The following is a 21,528-nucleotide window of genomic DNA, read 5'->3' as shown; positions in this document are numbered from 1 at the left end:
TCCCCCCACCCACAGCCCCCACTCCCCACTTCCTCCATTCCACTCCCCCCACCCGTGTCCCATTTCCCCACTCGTGTCCCTTCCTCCCCACTCCGTCCCCATAAGCCGTGCCCCAGAGTCCCCACTCCATCCCCCCACCCGTCCCAGGCTCCCATGCAGCCCACCCCACCCGTGTCCCACGTTCCCAACCCCGTCCCCCCACCCGTGTCCCCACCTCCCCACGCTCTCACCCTGCCCCACACCACCACCCATCCGCGTCCCCTGCTCCCTGCACTGCCCCCCCAGCCACGTCCCACATTCCCCACTTTATCCCCCCACTCGTGTCCCAAGGTCCCCACTTTATCCCCTCACTCACACACCCCACTCCCCACTTCCTCCATTCCACTCCCCCCACCCGTGTCCAATTTCCCCACTCGTGTCCCCTCCTCCCCATTCCATCCCATAACCCGTGCCCCAGAGTCCCCACGCTGTTCCCCTGCCCCACTCCATCCCCCCACCCGTGTCCCCTGCTCCCCACACTGTTCTCCCACCCGTGTCCCACATTCCCCACTTTTTCACCCCACTCGTGTCCACTGCTCCCCACTTTGTCCCACCCCCCACCTCCCCCACATCCCACGCCGTCCCCCCACCGGTGTCCCACGTTCCCCACTTTATCCCCCCACGGGCGTCTCCTCTACATCCTCCCACTCACGCCCCCCACTCCCACCCGTGTCCCACCCCCACTTACGCCAATCCACTCCCCCCACCCGCGTCCCATCCCCCCACCCGCGACCCTCTCCCCACTCCCCCCCTCGCCCCGTTCCCACTCGTGTCCGCTCTCGGGTGGCGATGCGGGCCGCCGGACTACATCCCCCAGCATCCCACGGCAGCGCAGCGCGGTGCGGGGGGGGCGTCGGGGGGGGGGTGTTGGGGGCCGCCTCCCACCTTCAAACAAAAGAGTTTTTCCCCCCGCGGCGCCGCGCTCCGTTCCGCGCCCTTCGGGGGCTCCGCGCGGCGCTCCGGGCGCGGGGAGAGGAAAAGCGGAGGGGGGGGGGGGGGGGGTCGGGTGCGGGGTGGGGGGGGGGTCGGATCCCGCGTGTGGGGAGGGGGTGTGCGGGGGGGGGGGTCGGGTTACAGCGGGAGGGGCGGGGTGAGGTGGGCGGAGGGTCCTTTTCTGTCTGCTCCTTTTTTTTTCCTCCTTTTTTTTCTCCCTCCCTCCCTCCTCCCGAGCTCTTTGTGTCCCCCCCCCGCTCGCACACACTCGCACACTCGCACACCCCCACCCCCCCCATCCCCTCCTCTCCCCGCTCGCCCCCCCCCCCCCTCCCCGGCCCCCCCCCCCCGGCCCCCTCCCAGCTCTTTGTGAGCCATGCCGAGCCTGCTCGTCCCAGGGATAATGGAAAGGAACGGCGGCTTCGGCGATTTAGGCTGTTTCGGTGGGAGCGGCAAAGACAGAGCTCTGCTGGAAGATGACCGGGCGCTGCAGCTCGCCCTGGACCAGCTCTGCCTGCTGGGGCTCGGAGAGCCTTCCTCCTCCTCCTCTTCCTCCGCCGCGGTGTTGGTGGAGGACAGCAACAACAACAACAATAACCCTCCGCCGCCTCCTCCTCCGCAGCAGCCGCCGCCGCCGAACCCACCGCCGCCGCCGCAGCCGCAGCAGCAGCCGCCGCCGCCGCCTCCGCCTCCCCCGGCCCCGAAGGGTCCGTCGGCCGCGGGCGGAGGGGCGGCGGAACCCAAGTTGTGCGCGCTGTACAAAGAGGCCGAGCTGCGGTTGAAAAGCAGCTCCAACACCACCGAGTGCGTGCCCGTGCCCAGCTCCGAGCACGTGGCCGAGATCGTGGGGCGCCAAGGTGAGCGGCTCGCGTGGGAGGGGTCGCGCGTGGGGGGGCGACGGCTCGGCGGGGGGCGAAGGGGGGGGCGGGGGGTCTTTGTCGCTCGGAGCTGCCGGCCGGCCCGCGCTGTGCGCAGCCTGGGGGGAGGGGGTCGCGAGTGGGTGGGGGCGTGGGGGGCGCGAGTGGGCGTGCGGGGTGCGGGGTCGCTCCGTCGCGCTCGGGACAGACCCGCGCCGCTCCGCCCGTCCGAGTGTGGGGACGTGGGGATGTGCGGTGCGGGGGGGTCGCGCGTGGGGTGGGAGTGACGGCTGGTTGCGGGGGGTCTCTTTGTCGAGCGCTCCGAACTGCCCCGAGCCGCCGCTCCGCTCGCATTGTTCGGACCCCCATAAGGGGGGTACGGAGCCGGGGCGCGGTTCGGGTGGGGATCGCGCGTGGATGGGTCGCGAGTGGGGCGGGGGTCGCGGGTGGGCGCCGGGGATCGCCGGTGGGTGCGGGGGTTCCTTTGTGGAGAGGGTGCTCGGAACTTCCTCGCGCCGCCACTCCCCCTCGCATTGTTCGGGCCCTCAAAGGGGGCACGAGGGGGGTCGCGCGTGGGCTGGGGGGGGTCAAGGATGGGATGGAAGCTCACGTGGGGGTGGGGGTCACGGGTGGCTGCGGGGGGGCGTCCCTTTGTCGAGGGTGCTCGGAACTGCCCCGCGCCGCCGCCCCCATCGCATTGTTTCTCTGCCGGGGAAAAGGGGTCCGGGAGGGGGGCGGGGGGGGGGCACCGCTCCCGGACTTTCATTGTGGGGTCGTGGGGGGAGGAGGGGGGGGTCGTCTGCGGGGTCTCCGTGGATCAGCATCCATAGGAATGTCTGCGTGGGTCCGTCCGCCGAGCTTCCCCACCCCCCACGGCCCCCGGCCCCGTTTTGTGCCCCCCCCCAGCCCCACCGCCCTCCACCCTTAAAGACCCGCAGAGGGCCGCGGTGGGGGGCAGCGGGGCCGGGGGCTGCCGACCCCCTTCCCCCCCCCATCTCCGAGGAACAGCGACGGAGCGGGGAAGAAAAATCCCCTTTGTGTCGGGAGCGGCGTGGAAGCGAGGGGGGTGTGGTTGGGGCTCCGGATCGAGGATCGGATCCGAGCGAGCGGAACTCGGCTCCGAGCAGCGCCTGGCTCCCCGTCCCGCGTGGGTCCCCGTCCCGCGTGGGTGACGGCACCGCTTTGTTCTCCTCGCGGCTCCGCGCGGAGCGAGGTGGGATGGAGGAGGGCTTTAAAAATTATATATATCTCTGTAGTGAGAGGGAGAGAGGCGCGCACCACACCCAGCCCTCGGTCACCACGCGCCCACCCCCAGCCCTTCCTCCAGTGGGGTCCGCGGGAGGCTCGGGGCCGGGGGGGTCGGGGGGGTTGGTCGGGGGTGCACACACCGCACTTTGTGGGGTTGGTGGAGGGGGAAAATGGAGCGGGGCGGAAGGGGGGGATGGATGGGTGAGCGGCAAGTCGGAGTGCGGCGGGTGCAGAGTGCGGCTCCCGGGATCGGGGGGAGGTAAGGGGGGGTCATGGGGGGCTTATGGGGGTCCGTGGGGTGGGGGAGGCCGCTGTCAGTGGGGGACACGCAGAGGGTGGGGGACGGGAACGGCCGTGCATCGCTGCGCTCAGAACAATGGGGCTGGGGTGCATTTAGGGCACGGGGGGGGGGGGTTGGGGGAGTTCTGTTCGTCTTCCACCCTGAGAGCTCAGCGCCGCTGGGGGGGCACCGTGCGGGTCTTCCCTTTGTTTGGGAAAGTTCAGAAGGAGAGGAGGAGCCTTGGGGTGAGGGTGGGGATGCTGACTGGGGATCCCGGCTCAGTCCCCCCCCTGCCCCCCCATCGGGTCCTGCTGCCACCCCACACCAGGGGCCGCGTTTGGTGTCAGCCCGCGATGCTTGGAGGTTCCTTCCACCATCTTTTGTGTGCGTGAGGGTTTTCCCACATCTGGGAAGCGTTAGTGCTCGGGTCAGGCCGTGCCCCACACCGGGGGCCGCATCCCGTGCTGCCCCTGGCAGAGGGGGACCCTCCCTCCCCTGCACCCTGGCGATCCTGCGATGGGCAGAGCGTGGGTAGGGGGTACCGATTTCTCACCCCCCATTGGAAAAGAGAGGGGGAGGAGGGGGGAAGAAGAAGCGCCACTGAAATGAAAGTTGGGTGAAGGCTTTCGGCGGTGGCACGGCGGAGTTTTCTTCGCGCTTTTGGTGCTTTGTGGTCGGACGAAGCGCTGCGCTCCTTCCTGGTGGGACGGCGCGGTTCCCACGGCTGGATGTGGAAACGGGGGGGAGCTCTGGGCCCGGGTGTGGGGACCCTCCCTGTGCCCCCGAGCAGCGCGGGGCCATCGATGGAAGATGCTCTTGGTGGTGCTGGAGGGGCCTGCGGGCACTCGGCCACAGCTTGGCTGCAGGTGTTTGGGTCAGCGCGGCTGTGAAGCGTGGGCAGGGGGGAGGTTTGGTTGTGGGGGCTCTGATTTGTCTGGAAGGCACCGCGGGAGCTGAGCTCGGCGCCTTCAGCTTGCGTTGGCTGGAGGCGCGTTGACCGTAGGCCGCGTGGCTCCGGACCGTAGACTGCATTGACCTTGGAGCACGATGCCCATGGGCCTCGTCTGCCATCTACATCACCTGCACCAAATCCATCACCTGCACCAAATCCACCACCTGCACCAAATCCACCAAATCCACCAAATCCACCACCTGCACCAAATCCACCACCTCCACCACCTGCACCAAATCCACCACCTCCACCAAATCCACCACCTCCACCAAATCCACCACCTGCACCAAATCCATCACCTCCACCAAATCCACCACCTCCACCAAATCCACCACCTCCACCACCTCCACCACCTGCACCAAATCCACCACCTCCACCAAATCCACCACCTCCACCACCTGCACCAAATCCACCACCTGCATCACCTCCACCACATCCACCAAATCCACTACATCTACCAAATCCACCACCTCCACCACCTCCACCACCTCCGCCACCTCCACTAAATCCACCACCTCCATCACCTCCACCAAATCCACCACCTGCATCAAATCCACCACCTCCATCACCTCCACCAAATCCACCACCTCCACCACCTCCACCAAATCCACCACCTCCACCACCTCCACCAAATCCACCACCTCCACCACCTCCACCACCTCCCCCACCTCCACCACCTCCACCAAATCCACCACCTCCACCACCTCCACCAAATCCACCAAATCCACCACCTGCACCAAATCCACCACCTCCGCCATCATCCCCCACTTAACCACGTCCACCACGCGCCTTGTGCACGGCCCACGTTCACCACGGGCCGTGTTGGCTGTAGGCCCTGCGGCTGTGCGTCACGTTGACCATTGACCATGTTAACCATAAACTGCACTGGCAGTTGACTGCATTGACTGCAGACCTCGTTGGCCATGGCTTACGTTGACGGTAGACCGTGTTCAACATGAATTATGTTGGCTGTGTTGACCATGTTGACAGGAGACCACGTCTGACTGCAGACCAGGTTGACCACAGGCTGCGTTGGCCATGGACTCTGTTGGCTGCGGACCACATTGGTTGAGACCACGTTGCCCAGACGCTCGTGGGAGCGTTTGGCAGCGCTGGGACGGGCGCTGATCTCAAACGGTGCTTCGGCCTCTCCCAGCCTCCATGATTTTATGGTTCCCAGAGGTGCTGGGTGCCGTGGCGTCTGCGCCGGGACGGCGTGGAGTCCTGAGCTGGGGGGATCGGGGGATTCGGTTGGAGGCATCTGGAGCTGCTCCTCCAGAGTGGGGGGCTGCAGGGAAGGAATGAGGAGGGGGCGGTCGGAGCAGCGGCGCTGTGCGATGTGTGACCTCTTCCCTCTGCTCTGGCCGAGGTGAGGGGCGGCCAAAGGGAATTTCACCTCCCCATGTGCCCTCTTCTTCCTCGGTGTCGGCTGCAGGCGGCTGCGTGGCCTCGGAGGTGGCGTGAGCTCCGGAGCCCGCGGGGCACTCCGTGGTTCCGTCCCTTCCAGCTCTGCGTTGGGCACCGACCTCCCCGGCACCCGGAGCTGAGCGGTGGGTTTGCCGAAGTGCAGCACGGAAGCGCCCGAGGGCCTCGCAGGATTTGGGATGCGGTTTGGGATGAGGTTCTGGGGCAGAAGAGGTGGGGAGGCCCTCCTCCATCGCACCCTGAGGGTGTGGTTGCTGGGAAGGGTCACCACGGTGTCGCACGGAGATCCCCAGAGCGATGGAGGCGCGGGGGGGCGCGAGGACGGCGCCGCTCTCGCTTCGCTGCCGGGCCGCGCTCCGCTGCCTCTGACCCACGGAGCCGGGATGGCCGTGGGGCTCCGCGGGAGGGCTGGGTGTGGGTTCCTTTGTGCGCGGGGAGAGGGCCGAGGCCCCTTCGGCTTCCTGCTGCTGGGAGCGCCGCGGGGCCCGCAGCGCCTTCCCACCGGGCCGTGATGCTGCTGTCGGCAGCGGCCGCGTCCATTGTCACCCGGAGCCGGAGCCGCCCTTCGGAGGAGCGACTCCCGCCCCATTGTCAGTGGGAAGGAGCTCCGCGCCGGGAGCATCGCTCCTTCTCGGCAAGGTGAAGCCCGGCAGAAGCCCCGCTGACCCCGCTGTGGGGCTTTTTGTGTCCCCCCAGCAGCGCTCCGACGCTCCCAGGAATGCCGGGGGGGTCCGAGCGCAGCTCGCAGCCCCGTGGGGACGGGCGGAGGAGACGGAGGGCGTTCGGAGGGGCGCGTCGCAACGGGCGCGTGGCGGGGCCGACGCTCGCTGCGCTCCGGCGCTTGGGGACGGGTGAGCGGAGCCGCGCTCGGTGTCGGGCCGCGGCTGGGAAGAGATGCTGAGGGATCCGTCCGAAATTTGCACCGGGGAAAAGTGCGGCGCCGCGGGAGCGACTTCGAGCCGCTCCAACCGGAGGTGGGAGGAGAAAATGGGGCTGGGAGGGAAACAAAGGGAACGCTGCAGGGAGACGGCGCGGAGCGGAGCCGGGCTCGGGATGCTGGAGCCCAAATGTAGGGCAGTGGGCGAACGTGCCCCCCGCCCCCACCCCCGCCCCTTCCGCCGCCTTTGTCTGGCGGTGTTCTGCCCCCCCCTCCCGGCCCCACTCGTGTGCGGCGTCGCATCGCATGGCATCGCGTCGCACGGGGCCGTGGGCGCACCCAGGCGGTGCGGGGCGATGCGGGGCGGTGCGGTGGGACGCTCACATCCCCCCTCCTCCCCCCGGCGCAGACAAGGCGCCGATTGTCTGCGGGGTCGCGTTCTGTTGGGTTCTGCGTTGGTTTTGTGTTGGTGTCTTTTGGTTTTAACACAACTTTCATCCAACTCCCGGCGCTGCCGCACCGCGATGAGCGCTCCCTCATTTTCCTGCCTGTCGATTCCTTTTTTCCCTCTCTAACTTTTTTCCGCCCTCCCAGCACAACTCCTGGCATCACCAGAGCTGCAGACCCCCGAGCAGAGGGCTATCAGCGCCCTCGCCCCACACATCTCCACCAGGGTCTTTGTGTTGTCTTCGATGGCAGAAGCGCCCACCTCGCTGGGGATGTGGGGCGGCTGCTGGTGTTGGGGCCCTCTTTCATTTCACGACGTAACGGCAAAAAAGAGTGAATCCTGATCCCTGCAGTCCCTGGAGGTGCGCAGGGCCGGGTTGGATGGGGCCCTGGGCAGCCTGGGCCGGTGTTAAAGGCTGGCAGCCCCGCGTGTGGCGGGGGGTTGGAGATTCGTGATCCTTGAGTCCCTGCCAACCCAAACCAGTCTGTGATTCTGTGGTTCCCTGATTCCGTGATTCCATGATCCTGTGATTCCATGACTCTGTGATCCTGCTGTGCCCACCGGCTCCGTTTTCACCGCGCAGCGACGTCAGAGCGCTGCCTGCAGGGCCCTACAGGCAGAGCTGTGGGAAGGAGCCCCGGTGTCGATGAGAACCCCAAATCTTTTGTCCATACCAACGGTTTTCTATCGCACCAAAGGAAGAAATGCACCCTCCTGGTTTCTGTGATAGGAAGAGCGGTGGGGGCTGCGCCTGCTGCTCACCGTGGGACCCAGCAGAGCGGCGCAGACCTCCAGCTGTGCCACCGGCCTGGCGTCGGCCCTTCCAGCCCCATCAGGGCCGGGCTCAATGGCTGGGAGCTGGAGTGGAAACTGTAGGAAAACCACTGCACTGGGAATGTCGTGTTTCCCACTGCGCCGTCCTGCTGGCACTGCTGTTGTGTGTTCCCATTTCCCATTGCTGTTCTTAGTTCCCATTTCCCATTGATGCTGTGTGTTCCCATTTCCCCTTGATGCTGTGTGTTCCCATTTCCCATTGATGCTGTGTGTTCCCATTTCCCATTGCTGTTGTGTGTTCCCATTTCCCCTTGATGCTGTGTTCCCATTTCCCATTGCTGTTCTTAGTTCCCATTTCCCATTGCTGTTCTTAGTTCCCATTTCCCATTGATGCTGTGTTCCCATTTCCCCTTGATGCTGTGTTCCCATTTCCCATTGCTGTTCTTAGTTCCCATTTCCCCTTGATGCTGTGTGTTCCCATTTCCCCTTGATGCTGTGTGTTCCCATTTCCCATTGCTGTTGTGTGTTCCCATTTCCCATTGATGCTGTGTGTTCCCATTTCCCATTGCTGTTCTTAGTTCCCATTTCCCATTGCTGTTCTTAGTTCCCATTTCCCATTGCTGTTCTTAGTTCCCATTTCCCATTGCTGTTCTTAGTTCCCATTTCCCATTGCTGTTCTTAGTTCCCATTTCCCATTGCTGTTCTTAGTTCCCATGTCCCACAGCTCTTCACATCCCTCTGGCTCCGTCCCACTGGCTCTGCCCGTTCCCGCTGCTCACGTCGGCGCTCAGGCTGCGCTCGGGGCCTTTCCCCACACCTTGTGGTCAATGAGGTGCAGTGGAATCCCGGTGGCTTTGCGGTGCTCTGAGCTTGGAACGGTCCGGGATGAGTCTGCGCAGAGCCGAAGGCGGATGGGCCGCGTCCCACAGCCGCGTCGCCCCGTGAGCAGAGGGGCTCCTCAGTCCTTCCTTTACCTCGGGTGGATTTTGTTCGCTGCTCGCGCAGGGCAGAGTTTTGGCGCCGTGTCCCAGAGCCCCGTCCCCCCTTTCCCGGTTTCCCAGGACCTTTGCATTTGGACGGGAGCCGGAGGGGCCGTCACACCTGGGCGATGGCTGCACCAGATTCACCCACCTCCAGGTTTGGTCATTTGGAGACAAGGTTTATCCATTTCCATGCCAGATTTAGTCATTTCCAGACCAGACTGAGTTGTTTCTAGTCCAAATTTCTGATTTCTAGGGCATTTTTAGATAGGATTTGTCCATTTCTGGACCAGGTTCCTGCATTTCTTTGTTACCAGTGCTGTTCAGGCACTGGTCCCAGTTGGGTGTTTCAGGTTTGCCTCTGCTTTGAGTGTTTGTGGATCTCTATGGGAGCTGAACAAACACATTCACTTGGAGCCCGTTGGCCAAAGTCAGAAAAAAGAGAAAGAAATCACACGAAACGCGAATTGGTTTGGGATCAGTGCTGTGGCAGAAGGAAAGGATCCAGGCAGTGGAAGCTGCACTCTGCTCCGCTTTGCTTCGCGTTTTTGTGCCGCGCGCTGCGACCCCGAGCAAAACCGCTGTGGGGGCTTCAGCTCCGCATGGAGATGGGGAAAAACACAAACATACGTGGAGGGAAGCGGGGAGGTGGGAGGGGGGGCAGATTTCATTTTGATGCAGCGCCATAAAGGACCCTCGCCTGCTCTGCTGGGGATGGGGCTGCTGGGGGAGGAGGGGGGGCTCAGCTCCTGGGGTTTCATGATGGGGGCTGCGATGCGGAGCAGTGGATCAGAATTGGGTGGGTGGATCAGATGAGGGAGGGTGGATCAGATCGGGAAAGGTGGATCAGATTGGGGTGCGTGGATCAGATTGGGGTGTGTGGATCAGATCAGGGTGTGTGGATCAGATCGGGGTGTGTGGATCAGATTGGGGTGGGTGGATCAGATCGGGGTGGGTGGATCAGATCGGGAAAGGTGGATCAGATTGGGGTGCGTGGATCAGATCAGGGTGAGTGGAGATCAGCGCAGCGCTCTGGAAGTTGGGCAGTGCGTTGCCCACCCCGTGCTGTGGCTGTGCCGGAGCACCGTGCTGCTCCCCATCCCCACGGGGTCATTGATTGTCCTGCACAGCACGGCGCAGGATCCCCATCTGTCTGCCTGCACAAAGCCGCCTTTCCTGTCTGCAGGGCCGCGCAGACCCTCCCTCCTCCTCCTCCCCCCCCCTCCTCACACCACCGCTGCACCACGCGTCCTTTTGTCCGCCGCTCCATCTTCCCTCTCTCCTCTCGCCAGGCTCTCTCCCTCTCATTCCCTTTTTGGGGTCCCCCGTTGCCCCCCGCACCCCCATCCTCTCCCATTTGCTCTGGCTCCCCTCTCCCTCATTCCTGCCACCATTCCCCCATCCTTCCCCCCATCTCAGGCTCTGAGTCGCCCTCGCTCACGTGTGTTCCCACCGTTCCCCATCTGTCCCCAGCTCGGAGCCCCCATCCTTTGTCACCGCTCGGACTCTCAATGTCACCTCCACGACTGTTCCCCTTGGTGCTGCTCTCTCCCCCCAACACGGCGTTGTCCCACAGCGTTAAAAACCAACCTTGACAGTACCTGCAGCCCTCAGAAGAGGGATTCGTGCAAACCCTCCACCCTGGGGACAGCCAATGGGGGTCACCCCCAGCGCGGTGATCTCCCCTTCTCTCCCCACGCAGTGCTTCGGTGCGACCCTGGGGGGAAGTGGTGGCATTCTGTTCATCTCCCTAAGGCGGATCTCCATCCTCAGAGCCGGCACTGCAGCTGCGGGGATGATGTGCATCCCCTACCTGGGGATGGCAGACCCCAAACCGTTTGTTCCCCCAGGGGAGCCTTTCGGTGTTTGCATGGCACGCTGTGCCGTGCCTGCTGTGTGCTCTTCTCTGCTGGAGTTTCCCGACTCCAGCAGCGCGGTGCTGCAGGTCACCGCCGGTCCGCAGCAGCTGCTGCAAAACTTTCCTCAAGAAAACAGCGCAGATGGATTTCGGAGCGTGAGCTCAGCGTGGAGCGACGCGTCGGCTGCGCGGGGTCGGGGTTGGGTTGGGCTTTGGGATCGTCTTCCCGAGATGCATCTCCATCCTTGGATCCAGCATTGCAGCCTTGGGGCTGACGCGTGGCCCCACGTCCTGCATGGGGGCTGCGATGGCCACTCTTGGCCCCATCCCATTTTGCTGCTCCCTTGGAGCCGTTCCTCCATGGTTTTGCTCTCATCGCACAGCTGTGTCAACGCCCAGCGCTGCTCTTTGCTGGAGTTTCCCGAGTCCCAGCAGCAGAACCTGCAGGCAACCGGTCTGCATTTTGAACACAACACATCTGCCGCTCCACAGCAGCTGCTGCAAAACTTTCCTAAAGAAAACAGCGCCGATGGATTTGGGGTGTGAGCTCAGAGTTGAGCGACGCATCGGCAGCGTGGGGTTGGGCTTTGGGCTTTGCTCTTTCTCTGCACCAAATCCCACATTTCCAACCCCCAGGAGTGTGAGATCAGCGCCCCGGAGCTGCGCTGGGTGCAGCAGTGTCACCGCGTTCGGTATTCGGGTTTTGGCGCAGCTCAGGGCCGTCCTCTCCATCGTACAGCAAAGGAGCGAGCGCTCAGCGCGTGCAAATAACTGCCAGGAGTTGAAAGCTGTGCTGCGACTCTGCAGCAGGGCTGGGATTTGTGCATCGCGCCTTCCCCACCTGTGCCAAAGCTGCAAAAGGCGTTTTGGAGCGGAGAGCCGTCGTCGCAATGCCCTCCTGCATCGGCGCGGTGTCGTGCGTGCGACAGCAGCCGTGGGGCTGTGCGCCGTGCGGCCGGAGCTCTGGGCTGTGCCCGGTGTGGGGCGCGATTCCTGCCGCTGTGACGGCTGTGGGGTTCTGATTTTACCCCCAGAGGATTTCTTTGTGGTTGTGTCTTTTTGTGTTCCTGCCAACGGCACAAATTGTGCAGCAGGAGATGAACGCTGAGCGAGCGTCAGCCCCCGACATCAGGGAGAGGCGGTGCTGTCAGCTGGGGTCTGGGTCGCACTGGGCTGTGTGAGCTCACCATGGCGAGGAATCCGATTTTCTTGGTTCTAGAAGCGTCGTTGGTGGATCTTTAGTGGTAGAAGTGTGGTGGCAGCACGGTGTCGGGTGAGTGAGGAGAGAGATGGGCTTCTTCTGGGCAGAGGAGAACCAGAGAATTGCTCAGGTTGGAGAAGATGTCCAAGATCACCAAGTCCAACCCAACCTGTCCCTCCTGTGCCCATGGCCAAAGAATCATGGAATCATTCAGGTTGGAGAAGAGCTCTGAGATCTTAAAGCCCAACCCGACCCATCCCTACTGTGCCCATAAGCCAGAGGGTCTGGTTGTCACTCAGGAACCAGTAGCTGTGTAGGAACAAGTAGTTGTGCAGGGACTGGCAGCCGTGTAGGAACCGATTTAGGGACCAGAGGTTGTGTAGGAACTGGGGTTTGTGTAGGGACCGGTAGTCATGTAGAGACTGGCTGTCACTCAGGAGCCAGTAGTTGTGTCGGAGCCGAGAGTCAGCTGTGCGGGAACCCAGAGCTGTGCGGGAACTGGTAGTCTTACAGGAACCTGTCGTATAGGAACGAGCCACACCGCTGCGTCTCAGCCCTTGGAGAAAGCGCCACAGCACACTGCACAGCCCTGTGTGGGGGAGCAGAAGGACATTTTCAGGGCTGCAGGAGCTGCGGGAACAGTGCTGGTGGGCTCAGGGGCTCAGCACTGGTGTCACAAGTGGACAACATGGTGAGCGGCCTTGGAGGAAGGCCTGGGCCACCGTGGTGGGGAGGGGAGGCGGGGGGACAGCCTCCATCCCCAGCAGCTGCCATAGGGGCTTCAGCGAGCAGTGGGGTCTGGTGGGGTGGGACGCAGTGAGCAGTGGGGTTTGTGTGGTTTGATGGGGTGGGACGCATTGAGCAGTGGGGTTTCATATGGTTTGATGGGGTGGGATGCAGTGAGCAGTGGGGTTTTGTGTGGTTTGGTGGGGTGGGATGCAGTGAGCAGTGGGGTTTCATATGGTTTGGTGGGGTGGGATGCAGTGAGCAGTGGGGTTTTGTGTAGTTTGGTGGGGTGGGATGCAGTGAGCAGTGGGGTTTTGTGTGGTTTGATGGGGTGGGATGCAGTGAGCAGTGGGGTTTTGTGTGGTTTGATGGGGTGGGATGCAGTGAGCAGTGGGGTTTGTATGGTTTGATGGGGTGGGATGCAGTGAGCAGTGGGGTTTTGTGTGGTTTGGTGGGGTGGGATGCACAAAATGGCAGCGCCTTCTGGGGACTGTGGGGATGGCGATGGGAAAACCTTCCTCCGACATTTGTCTGCGGGTTTCGCTGCCGGCAGTCACCCATGGGTGTTGGGGGGACCGAAACCTCTCCGCCGTGCTCCGTGCCCCTCAGCCGTGGCTGCTTGATGCTGACTTCCTGTGGCAGAGGGCTGGCGGTGGTGCGGCCTTCCTGACCCTTCTTTTCTCTTTTCCTCTCTCCTCCAAGGCTGCAAGATCAAAGCTCTGCGGGCCAAGACCAACACGTACATCAAGACGCCGGTGCGGGGCGAGGAGCCGGTGTTCATGGTGACGGGGCGGCGCGAGGACGTGGCCATGGCACGGAGGGAGATCATCTCGGCGGCCGAGCACTTCTCCATGATCCGAGCGTCGCGCAACAAGGCCGGCACCACGTTCGGCAGCGCGCCCACCCTGCCGGGCCAGGTCACCATCCGGGTTCGCGTCCCCTACCGCGTGGTGGGGTTGGTGGTGGGCCCGAAAGGAGCCACCATCAAGAGGATCCAGCAGCAAACCAACACCTACATCATCACGCCCAGCCGGGACCGAGATCCCGTCTTCGAGATCACCGGCGCGCCGGGCAACGTGGAGCGCGCGCGGGAGGAGATCGAGACCCACATCGCCGTGAGGACGGGCAAGATCTTGGAGTACAACAACGAGAACGACTTCCTGTCCAGCAGCCCCGACTCCAGCATGGAGAACCGCTACTCGGAGGCCTGGCGGGTGCACACGCCGGCGCCGGGCTGCAAGCCGCTCTCCACCTTCCGGCAGAACAGCCTGGGCTGCATCGGGGACTGCGCGGTGGATCCGGTCTACGAGACGCCGCGGCTGAACGACCAAAACGACTTCAATTACGGTTACCTCTTCCCCAACTACGGCGTCAACAAGCAAGATCTGTACTACGGCGTGCCGGAGTCGGGCGCCCCGATGTGGGCCGGGCAGGAGAACGCCAACCCGGTCTCGGTGCTCTTCTCCAAGCAGCAGCGCTCCAGCAGCACCGGCGCCATCCACCCCAACTCCCACCGCTCGCCGTCCTCCTCCATCCAGGAGCCCAACCTCTCTGCTCTCCCTCGGCGCTCCCAGGGGGAGCCGCTCCAGGGCTTTTCCAAACTGGGGAGCACCGCCGCTGCCCGGACGTCCGTCTCCAGCAGCCGCGAGTGCATGGTGTGTTTCGAGAGCGAAGTGACGGCGGCGCTGGTGCCGTGCGGCCATAACCTCTTCTGCATGGAGTGCGCCGTGAGGATCTGCGAGAGGACTGACCCCGAGTGCCCGGTGTGCCACGCTGCAGCCACTCAGGCCATTAGAATATTTTCCTAAAGAGACAGAGCCAGGGCGGGGGGTGGGAGCGCGGGGAGGGGCGGCGGGGGGGGGCCAGGAGAGAGAAACGAAGGTAATAATAATTAATAATAATAATAATAATAATAATGAGACCTGAAGAACAAACGAAGGAAAGGATAAATTAATTTAAAGGAGAAGTAAGAAGAAAAAACAAAAAAAAAAAAGAAAATTATTTTACGAGCGACGTAGGTTATTTTTTACAAAGAAAAAAAAGCTAAAGGAAAAAGAGAAGCGGGTGAAGCAGGGAGCGAAGCGCGAAGCCGGGAGCCGGGGGGCAGAGGAGGCTCCACCTGCAGCGCCTCCTCCGAGGACGAGGCTGGGGGCGCGCAGCCACTCCTCGCAGCACAGCGCTGCGGCCGCTGCCCCGGGGTGGCACTGAGGTTCCTCGGCGCTGGATGATGGAGGATGGGGGGGTCCCGCCAGCCCCTCGAAGCCCCGCTGCCTCCCTGCGCCACCCCTGAGGGCCTCAGCTGCAGCGGGGCTCAGAAACGGAGAGGGAGATGAGATGAGTTGAGATGGGATGAGATGGGATGGGAACGGCCGTCGGAGATTGGAAGAGAAAAAGGAAAAAAAAAGACAAACAGAATAATAATAATAATAATATTTAAAAAAAAAAAAAAAAAGAAACCACCGACCTCTGGGAACCTGTTGGAACGAGGGCACAACTGTATTACCTCAAAGATTTAAACAAAAAAACACAAAACCGCAGCAGCTAAAGAGAACTTTGATCGTTTTCCTTTTTTTCTTTTTTTTTTTTTTTTAATTTGTCACTTTTCTAAAAAAAAAAAAAAAAAAAAAAAAAAGGCGAAAAAGGCAAAAAAAAAATAATAATAATAATAATTTTTTTTTTTTTTTTACCGATAAAATGAGAACAATAAGAGCGCGAGCGGCCGCTCGGCGGCGGGGCTGAAGGAGGCTGGAAGGGGCCGCGGGCCGAGCCGCCTCCTCCGCTCCTCCTCCGCTCCCTCCTCCTCCGCAGGGCCGGATCCTTCCGCTCACAGGGTATTTCCACACACGGTGCTTTCCTTTCCCTTTCCCCGCGCCGGGGCCGAAGAGGCGGCGGTGCAGGAGAGCGGCGCGTCCCGACGGTGAAGCAAAAAACGAAAGGCGGCGACCGAGCACGAAAGCCGGGATTTACAGAGATTTAATTTTGTTGTCGTCGTTTTTAAGCCGGACCAAAAGTTTCGTGACGCCGAGTTGGGGGGGGGAATAAAAAGAAGAAGAAAAAAATAAAATAAAATACAGAAGTATTTCTTTATGGACCAAAACCTCTCCAGCTGTCCGTTGCGTGGATCTTCCTGAGGTTGGCCGCTTTTATATATTCTATTTTTTTCAGAAGGAAACAGAAAAAAAAAAAAAAAAAAAAAAAAGAAAAGAAAAGCAAAAAAAAACAACAAGAAAAACAAACAGGAATTGCCTTGTCGAACATCCTTCGGTCATCTCAAGACTGCTGGTTCCGTTCGCTCCGATCCTTCGGTTGACCGTCGGGAAGTGGGGGAGGATGGGCGTCCGTGGGCACCCAGCCCTGGGCCAGCGACGGACGGCTGGCGGATTGGCGTCGGTTCAGCTGCTCTCCGGACGCCGAAATGCCTCAGTGGTGCAGATGTGCGTTGGACTGAGCCGGCAGCCAGGCAGCCCCGCGCACACGAAGGCACGCCGCCCTGCCAGCGCCGGGCTGGTCGTACAGCGGTGTTTCTCTCGTCTTCTCCCGCCCCGCTTCCTGCCGCTCGCAGATCCCAGACCCCAATTTAGAGCTGAACCAACGAGTTGCACAACTTGGCTGAGACAGTTCTGCAGCAAAAAATAATAATAATTGTCGTTATCGAAATCGCCCACGATTCTTTTCTTTCCCTTGGGTTTCAGGAGACTTCCATTCCGTCGTAGCGCTGTTCCTGGGAACATCCCCTCTTCTGCTCGGTTCCGCCCTCCAGATGGGGGTGGATGGGCACCAAGGGGTTTCCCTCCACCGTTTGGCATCAGTGGTAAAATTACGACCGTAGGCGGCGAGAGGTGGACGGAGGGCTGGGCTCTGTTCCTGGTTCTGCAGTGGATGCTGATATTGCGGAAAAAAAGAACAGAGATGCTGTGCTGAAGGGATGCTGTCGGGTCGGATGTGTGCTCGCCTCCTCCCCAGAGCTTTCAGAACCCTCTGGTTCCCCACGCGCTGCGCTGGGCGCCCGGAGCAGACCGGGATGTGAACATGTGCTGGGCTGGGCGCAGCCTTGAACGCGTCCTTCCTAAACCTGGTTCTTGTTCTGAGTCTGGCTTCGGTTTAGTCCCCACAAGGGGGTTTTGGGGCATGATGGTGCTCTGAGCCCTCCGTGCCAACACCTGCACTGCATCTGTGCCCCCGGGTTGCTTTGGAGCCCAGTGGTTGCTTTGAAGCCCCGTGGTTGCGTCGGAGCCCCAGCGGTTGTGTCACAGCTCCACGGTTGCATTGAAGTCTGGTGGTTTATTGGAGCCCCATGGTTGCGTTGGAGCCCCAATGATTGCGTTGCAGCCCCAGTTGTTGCGTTGGATCCCGATGATTGTGTTGGAGCCCCAATGGTTTCATCAGAGCTCCATAGTTGTGTTGAAGTCTCACGGTTCGTTGGAGCCCCATCGTTGCATTGGAGCCCCAATGACTGCATTGCAGCCCCAACTGTTGTGTTGGAGCCCCAATGACTGCGTTGGAGCCCCCAAATGTTGCATTGGAGCCCCTATGGTTTCATCAGAGCTCCAGTGTTGCGTTGAAATCTCACGGTTCATTGGAGCCCCATGGTGGCATTGGAGCCCATGGTTTGTTGGAGCCCCATGGTGGCATTGGAGGCCATGGTTTGATGGAGCCCCATGGTGGCATTGGAGCCCATGGTTTGTTGGAGCCCCATGGAGGCATTGGAGCCCATGGTTTGTTGGAGCCCCATGGTGGCATTGGAGGCCATGGTTTGTTGGAGCCCCATGGTGGCATTGGAGCCCATGGTTTGTTGGAGCCCCATGGAGGCATTGGAGCCCATGGTTTGTTGGAGCCCCATGGTGGCATTGGAGGCCATGGTTTGTTGGAGCCCCATGGTGGCGTTGGAGCCCATGGTTTGTTTGAAGCCCCATGGTGGCATTGGAGGCCATGGTTTGTTGGAGCCCCATGGTGGCATTGGAGCCCATGGTTTGTTGGAGCCCCATGGTGGCGTTGGAGGCCATGGTTTGTTGGGGCCCCATGGTGGCATTGGAGCCCATGGTTTGTTGGAGCCCCATGGTGGCGTTGCAGCTGCAATGGTTGCGTTGAAGCCCAGCCGTTGTGTTGGAGTCCAGTGGTTGCATTCGAGCCCCAGTGGTGCTGCTGGAGCCCAAGAGTGCGTTGAAGCCCAGCGGTCGCACTGCAGCTGCTCGCTGTGCCGCGTTCTCCTGCTGGTGGGAACGGAGCGCTGCGCTGCGGGGCTGCAACCGGCGCTCGAGGGGCGTTAGGGGCTGTGCAGTGCGGGACCGGAGGGGCTGGAGCAGGAAAGGGGACGTGGCTGAAGCGCTTCCTCGGCCGAGCCCCCGGAGGCCGCGCTGTTAGTTGAGTGACTGTAGTCGTTCTTGGCTGAGTGAAGTCTGTTCGTGGTAATGTGAGCAAGTTTTTGGTCGATGTCTTTCTTTGATGCCAGGTTGTGAAGAGGTGGGTGGGAGCGGGGAGGGGGGAAGGAGAGATCTGGGGCGGGGGGGAGCCGTGCTAGCACTGACCCTGGGGAATGGGGCGGGGGAGGCGAGGGGCTCCTTGGCCGCTCCTTTGGTCTCTGCCCTTCCCCTAGCAAGCAAAAAACGATGTAAAAGCCTCCTGCATGCTGGAAAAAGTAAACGGTAGAGAAAAGGAAAAAAAAAAAAAAAAAAGGAAAAAAAAAGAAAAAAAGAAAAAAAAAAAAAAAAAAAAAAGACCTTTCTTAAAAAAAAGGAATTAAAATTTAATAATAAAATGTGTAAAGGAATGAGGACCCAACCAAACATCCACGCTTGCTGGTGGGAAGCGGGGGCTCCGTGCGTCCCGGGGGCTCCTGCTCGAGTCGGCCTTGGGTAAAAGCTGCCGTCCCGGTCCCCGTGATGGATAGAAGTGTGCAGATCCAGATCCAGAGATACCGAAAGAAAGCTTGATGTAGCAGCTCTAGTCGGAAACGAATGGCAGTCGGCGGGCCCCGGTTTTGTGTTGGGTTCTCCTGCGTCCCCCCGCCCCCCCCGCTCCTCCTCCCTCTTTTCGATGTAGCAGCTGCGCAGGAAAGGACCGCGGGCGCGGTGCTGCAGCAATACCTCCGAGCGGGGGGGCGCCGCGACCGCGGGGGCTTCGCAACAGCATTTGCCTACTTTTTTGATTGGTTTTTTTTCTTTTTTTTTTTTTTTCTGGTCTCTTTTTTTTTTTTTTTTTTTTTTTAATATATGTATATATATATATATATATAGAAAAAAATTAAAAAAAAATCTCAAAAAAAAAAAAAGAAGAAAAAAAAAAAAAAGAATAATAATAATTGCCCATGACCTTAATGAAGCGCCTGCTCTGAGTTGGATCTTCGCGGAGAGGCGAGGCGGCGGCTCGCTGGGCTCTGGTCACCAGCAATAACGTTCCGACGAGCTCTGCGGCCCCGTCCCGATGGGGGCCGGGGGTCCCGGCGCCGGCAGTGGGTGCTGGGGGCCGGGGGGGCGACGGGAACGGGCGGAGGGGGCCGGGATGGCGGCGGGGGGCCGGGGGTCCCGCGCCGTCGCCAGCGGTGTGAACGCAGGGCAGCGCGGGAAGCGGCGGGGTTCGTAGCGTGGAGATCCGGCAGGGAATCCCCGGCCCCGGCCCCCAGGCGAATTTTGCAGCTCGGAGGGGAATCCGTGATTTTTTTTTTTCTCTTTTCTTCCTTTCGGAACAAAGAAAATCTCCGTACGTCCAAAGGCTCTGACTGTTAAATCCGCGGACCGGGACGCTCCGCCGCCGCTTCGGTGTCCGCAAGGGTTTATTTTGGTGTTTTTTAAAGAGAGGGAGAGAGAGGAGGGAAAAAAATAAAAAAAAAGAATAATAATAAGATGAAGATTTTAAAAATTAGAACATTTCTTTATAATTTAATATTCTATTTTAATAAAGGCATTTATTACGTGTAAATGTAGCAAGGAACTGGGCTCATAAAAATACTTTTTATTAGGTAATTTATTATGAGAAAAGAAAAAAAAAAAAGGATATTTTATTTTATGATAAAGTGATCCTTAAAAGTTTAGAAGGTTTAGAATATATGTAGGTTAAAAAAAAAAAAGGAATAATACGTTTGTATGCAGAGTATGGCTCACAAAGTGTGGTTAATATATGTTTCCTTTTCGCTGCGCGCGGCGCCTGCGGGAATCATCGGCACCGCGGCCGCGTCGAGGGGTGCAAACAGAAAGGGAGGAGCCGATCCCAGCCGCAGGAGCGAAACGGCCGCGTTGGGGAGGAAAAGGGTCGTTTTCTCCTTTTTTTTTTCGGTGGAGGAGAGCAAAACAAAAGCAGCCCTCATTGGTTTGGGTTTTTTGCCGCCTCCGCTGCGACTTCGGCCCCGCGGCCGCTTCTGCTCCTTCGCCTTTCAGAGAAGGAGAGGATGCGAAAAGGTGATTCGTCGTTTTTCGTTTTGTTTTGTTTTCCCATTTGTTTTGAACCAAAAAAAAAAAAGAAAAGAAAAAAAAAAAAAGAAAAAAAAAAAGAAAAAAAAAAAAAAAGGAGGAGGGGGAAAAGAAAAAAAAGTTGATGGATATTAAAAAAGTTAATAATAATAAGAAGAATAAAGGCTCCAATTTATTCATAGAATCTTAGAGTGAAGAGCGAAACGAAACGAAGCGCTCGGAGCAGCGGCTGCTCCCCGCCCCGCCGGCCCAGGGCTGAGGCGCGCCGGATTCCAGAAGCGCCGCCCCGCAGCTCCGGCCTTCGGCCTTTTGGCTTCGGTTGGGTTTTGGTGCTGCTTTTCGGAGCGCAGCGAGGGGCGCGGGGCGCAGCGCCGAGCTTCCGGCAGCCCCCGGGGCTTCTTAGAGAGGGGGGAAATATTAAAAATGAATGATGGGGTCACACGTGTTGTTTCAATAAGGTGCATTTTGCGTTGATGGCGGTCGTTTCTCTCGTTTTTGTTGTTTGTTTTTTTTAAGAACAAAATAGGAGGGTTTGGCTCGTTGCTGAGCAGAAATGAGAAGGCTTGAGGCCACTCTCTGCTGCCTTATTCCCACCTCCAGCCCTGAGCAGCAGAGCTTTCCGTGGGGAATTCCTTGACCGTTCCACCCATGTGCTCCGCAGTGCCGCCGGCTCCCCGCGGTGTTGGGAATCATCTGGGTTGGATGAGGCTGAAAATCGTCCATTCCAACCCCAACCCGTCACCACCGCGCCCGTGTGCTGAGTCACTGAGCTTGGAGGAGACCTGCGGGGCCATCGAGCGCAGCCAAGCCGTCTCTGCGCCCGCTCGTGAGATCACAGCACCTCTGAGGACGATCTGAGTCTCCTCCAAACCCGAACGATTCTGGAGACCCTCGGAGTCCCGGTGGCCGTGGCACGGGGTCAGACTGGATGAGCTTGGAGGTCTTTTCCAACAAATCCAACCATCCACCTACTGCCAGTATCGCCGACTGCGCCGTGGCAGGGTCCGACGGAAGGCTGCGTCCTATGGGTGCCCTCGGAGCCACCGGGGCATGAAATCGTTCGGGTTTGAAGGGACCCTTGGAGGTCACCTCGTCCAACTCAGAGTTGGATGTGGGCCGCGTGTCGGCACCCAGCCCGTGCTCGGCGTGAGTCGGGGCCAGTTCGCTCCCTTGGCTGTTCGGTGTTGGATTTATGGCGCGTGGGTTTGGGATTTGTGGCACTGGGGTTGCGTTGTGGGGAAGGGCCTCTGAACATCTCGGTGTGCGTCTTTGGGGCCGTGCGTCTTTGGGGCCGTGTTCCGCCGCTCTGCACTCTGTGCATCGCCGCAGCCGTGCCTGCTGTCATCCCACGGTTTGGGGGGAGCACACCGGTGCCATCCCATGCTTCGGGGGGCTCCCACCAACCTCTGGCTCCGCTCCGTTGCGTCGTGGCGCTGCGGGCGCTGTCCCCCATTTCAGTTGGTTCCCCCTTCCCCCCCCCCCGGGGGTCCCAAAGCTTTCCCCAACCGCCGCCATCGTTGTGGGGGG

General features: G+C 60.4%; 1 protein-coding gene across 1 annotated transcript; it reads left to right on the top strand.

Annotated features, from left to right (window-relative positions):
• The first annotated feature begins 1,329 nt into the window (after nucleotides 1-1,329).
• Nucleotides 1,330-14,415, top strand: MEX3A (mex-3 RNA binding family member A). The gene is made up of 2 exons (XM_052665405.1): nucleotides 1,330-1,829; nucleotides 13,301-14,415. Exons 1-2 carry the CDS (start codon nucleotides 1,349-1,351, stop codon nucleotides 14,404-14,406), a joined length of 1,587 nt encoding a protein of 528 aa, XP_052521365.1. The 5' UTR covers nucleotides 1,330-1,348; the 3' UTR covers nucleotides 14,407-14,415.
• The last annotated feature ends 7,113 nt before the right edge of the window (nucleotides 14,416-21,528 follow it).

Source organism: Tympanuchus pallidicinctus, unplaced genomic scaffold (assembly GCF_026119805.1).
Source record: "Tympanuchus pallidicinctus isolate F22 unplaced genomic scaffold, pur_lepc_1.0 scaffold66, whole genome shotgun sequence".
Lineage (NCBI taxonomy): Eukaryota > Metazoa > Chordata > Aves > Galliformes > Phasianidae > Tympanuchus > Tympanuchus pallidicinctus.
Note: the sequence above shows the minus strand (reverse complement) of the source record. Positions and strands in the feature narration are given on the sequence as shown.

What these genes read in the sequence shown, in the direction of transcription:
- MEX3A (XM_052665405.1), top strand. Translation starts at nt 1,349, where the DNA reads ATGCCGAGCCTGCTCGTCCCAGGGATAATGGAAAGGAACGGCGGCTTC. An exon ending in CGAGATCGTGGGGCGCCAAG is followed by an intron (nt 1,830 to 13,300) that starts GTGAGCGGCTCG and finishes CTCTCCTCCAAG; the next exon opens with GCTGCAAGATCAAAGCTCTG.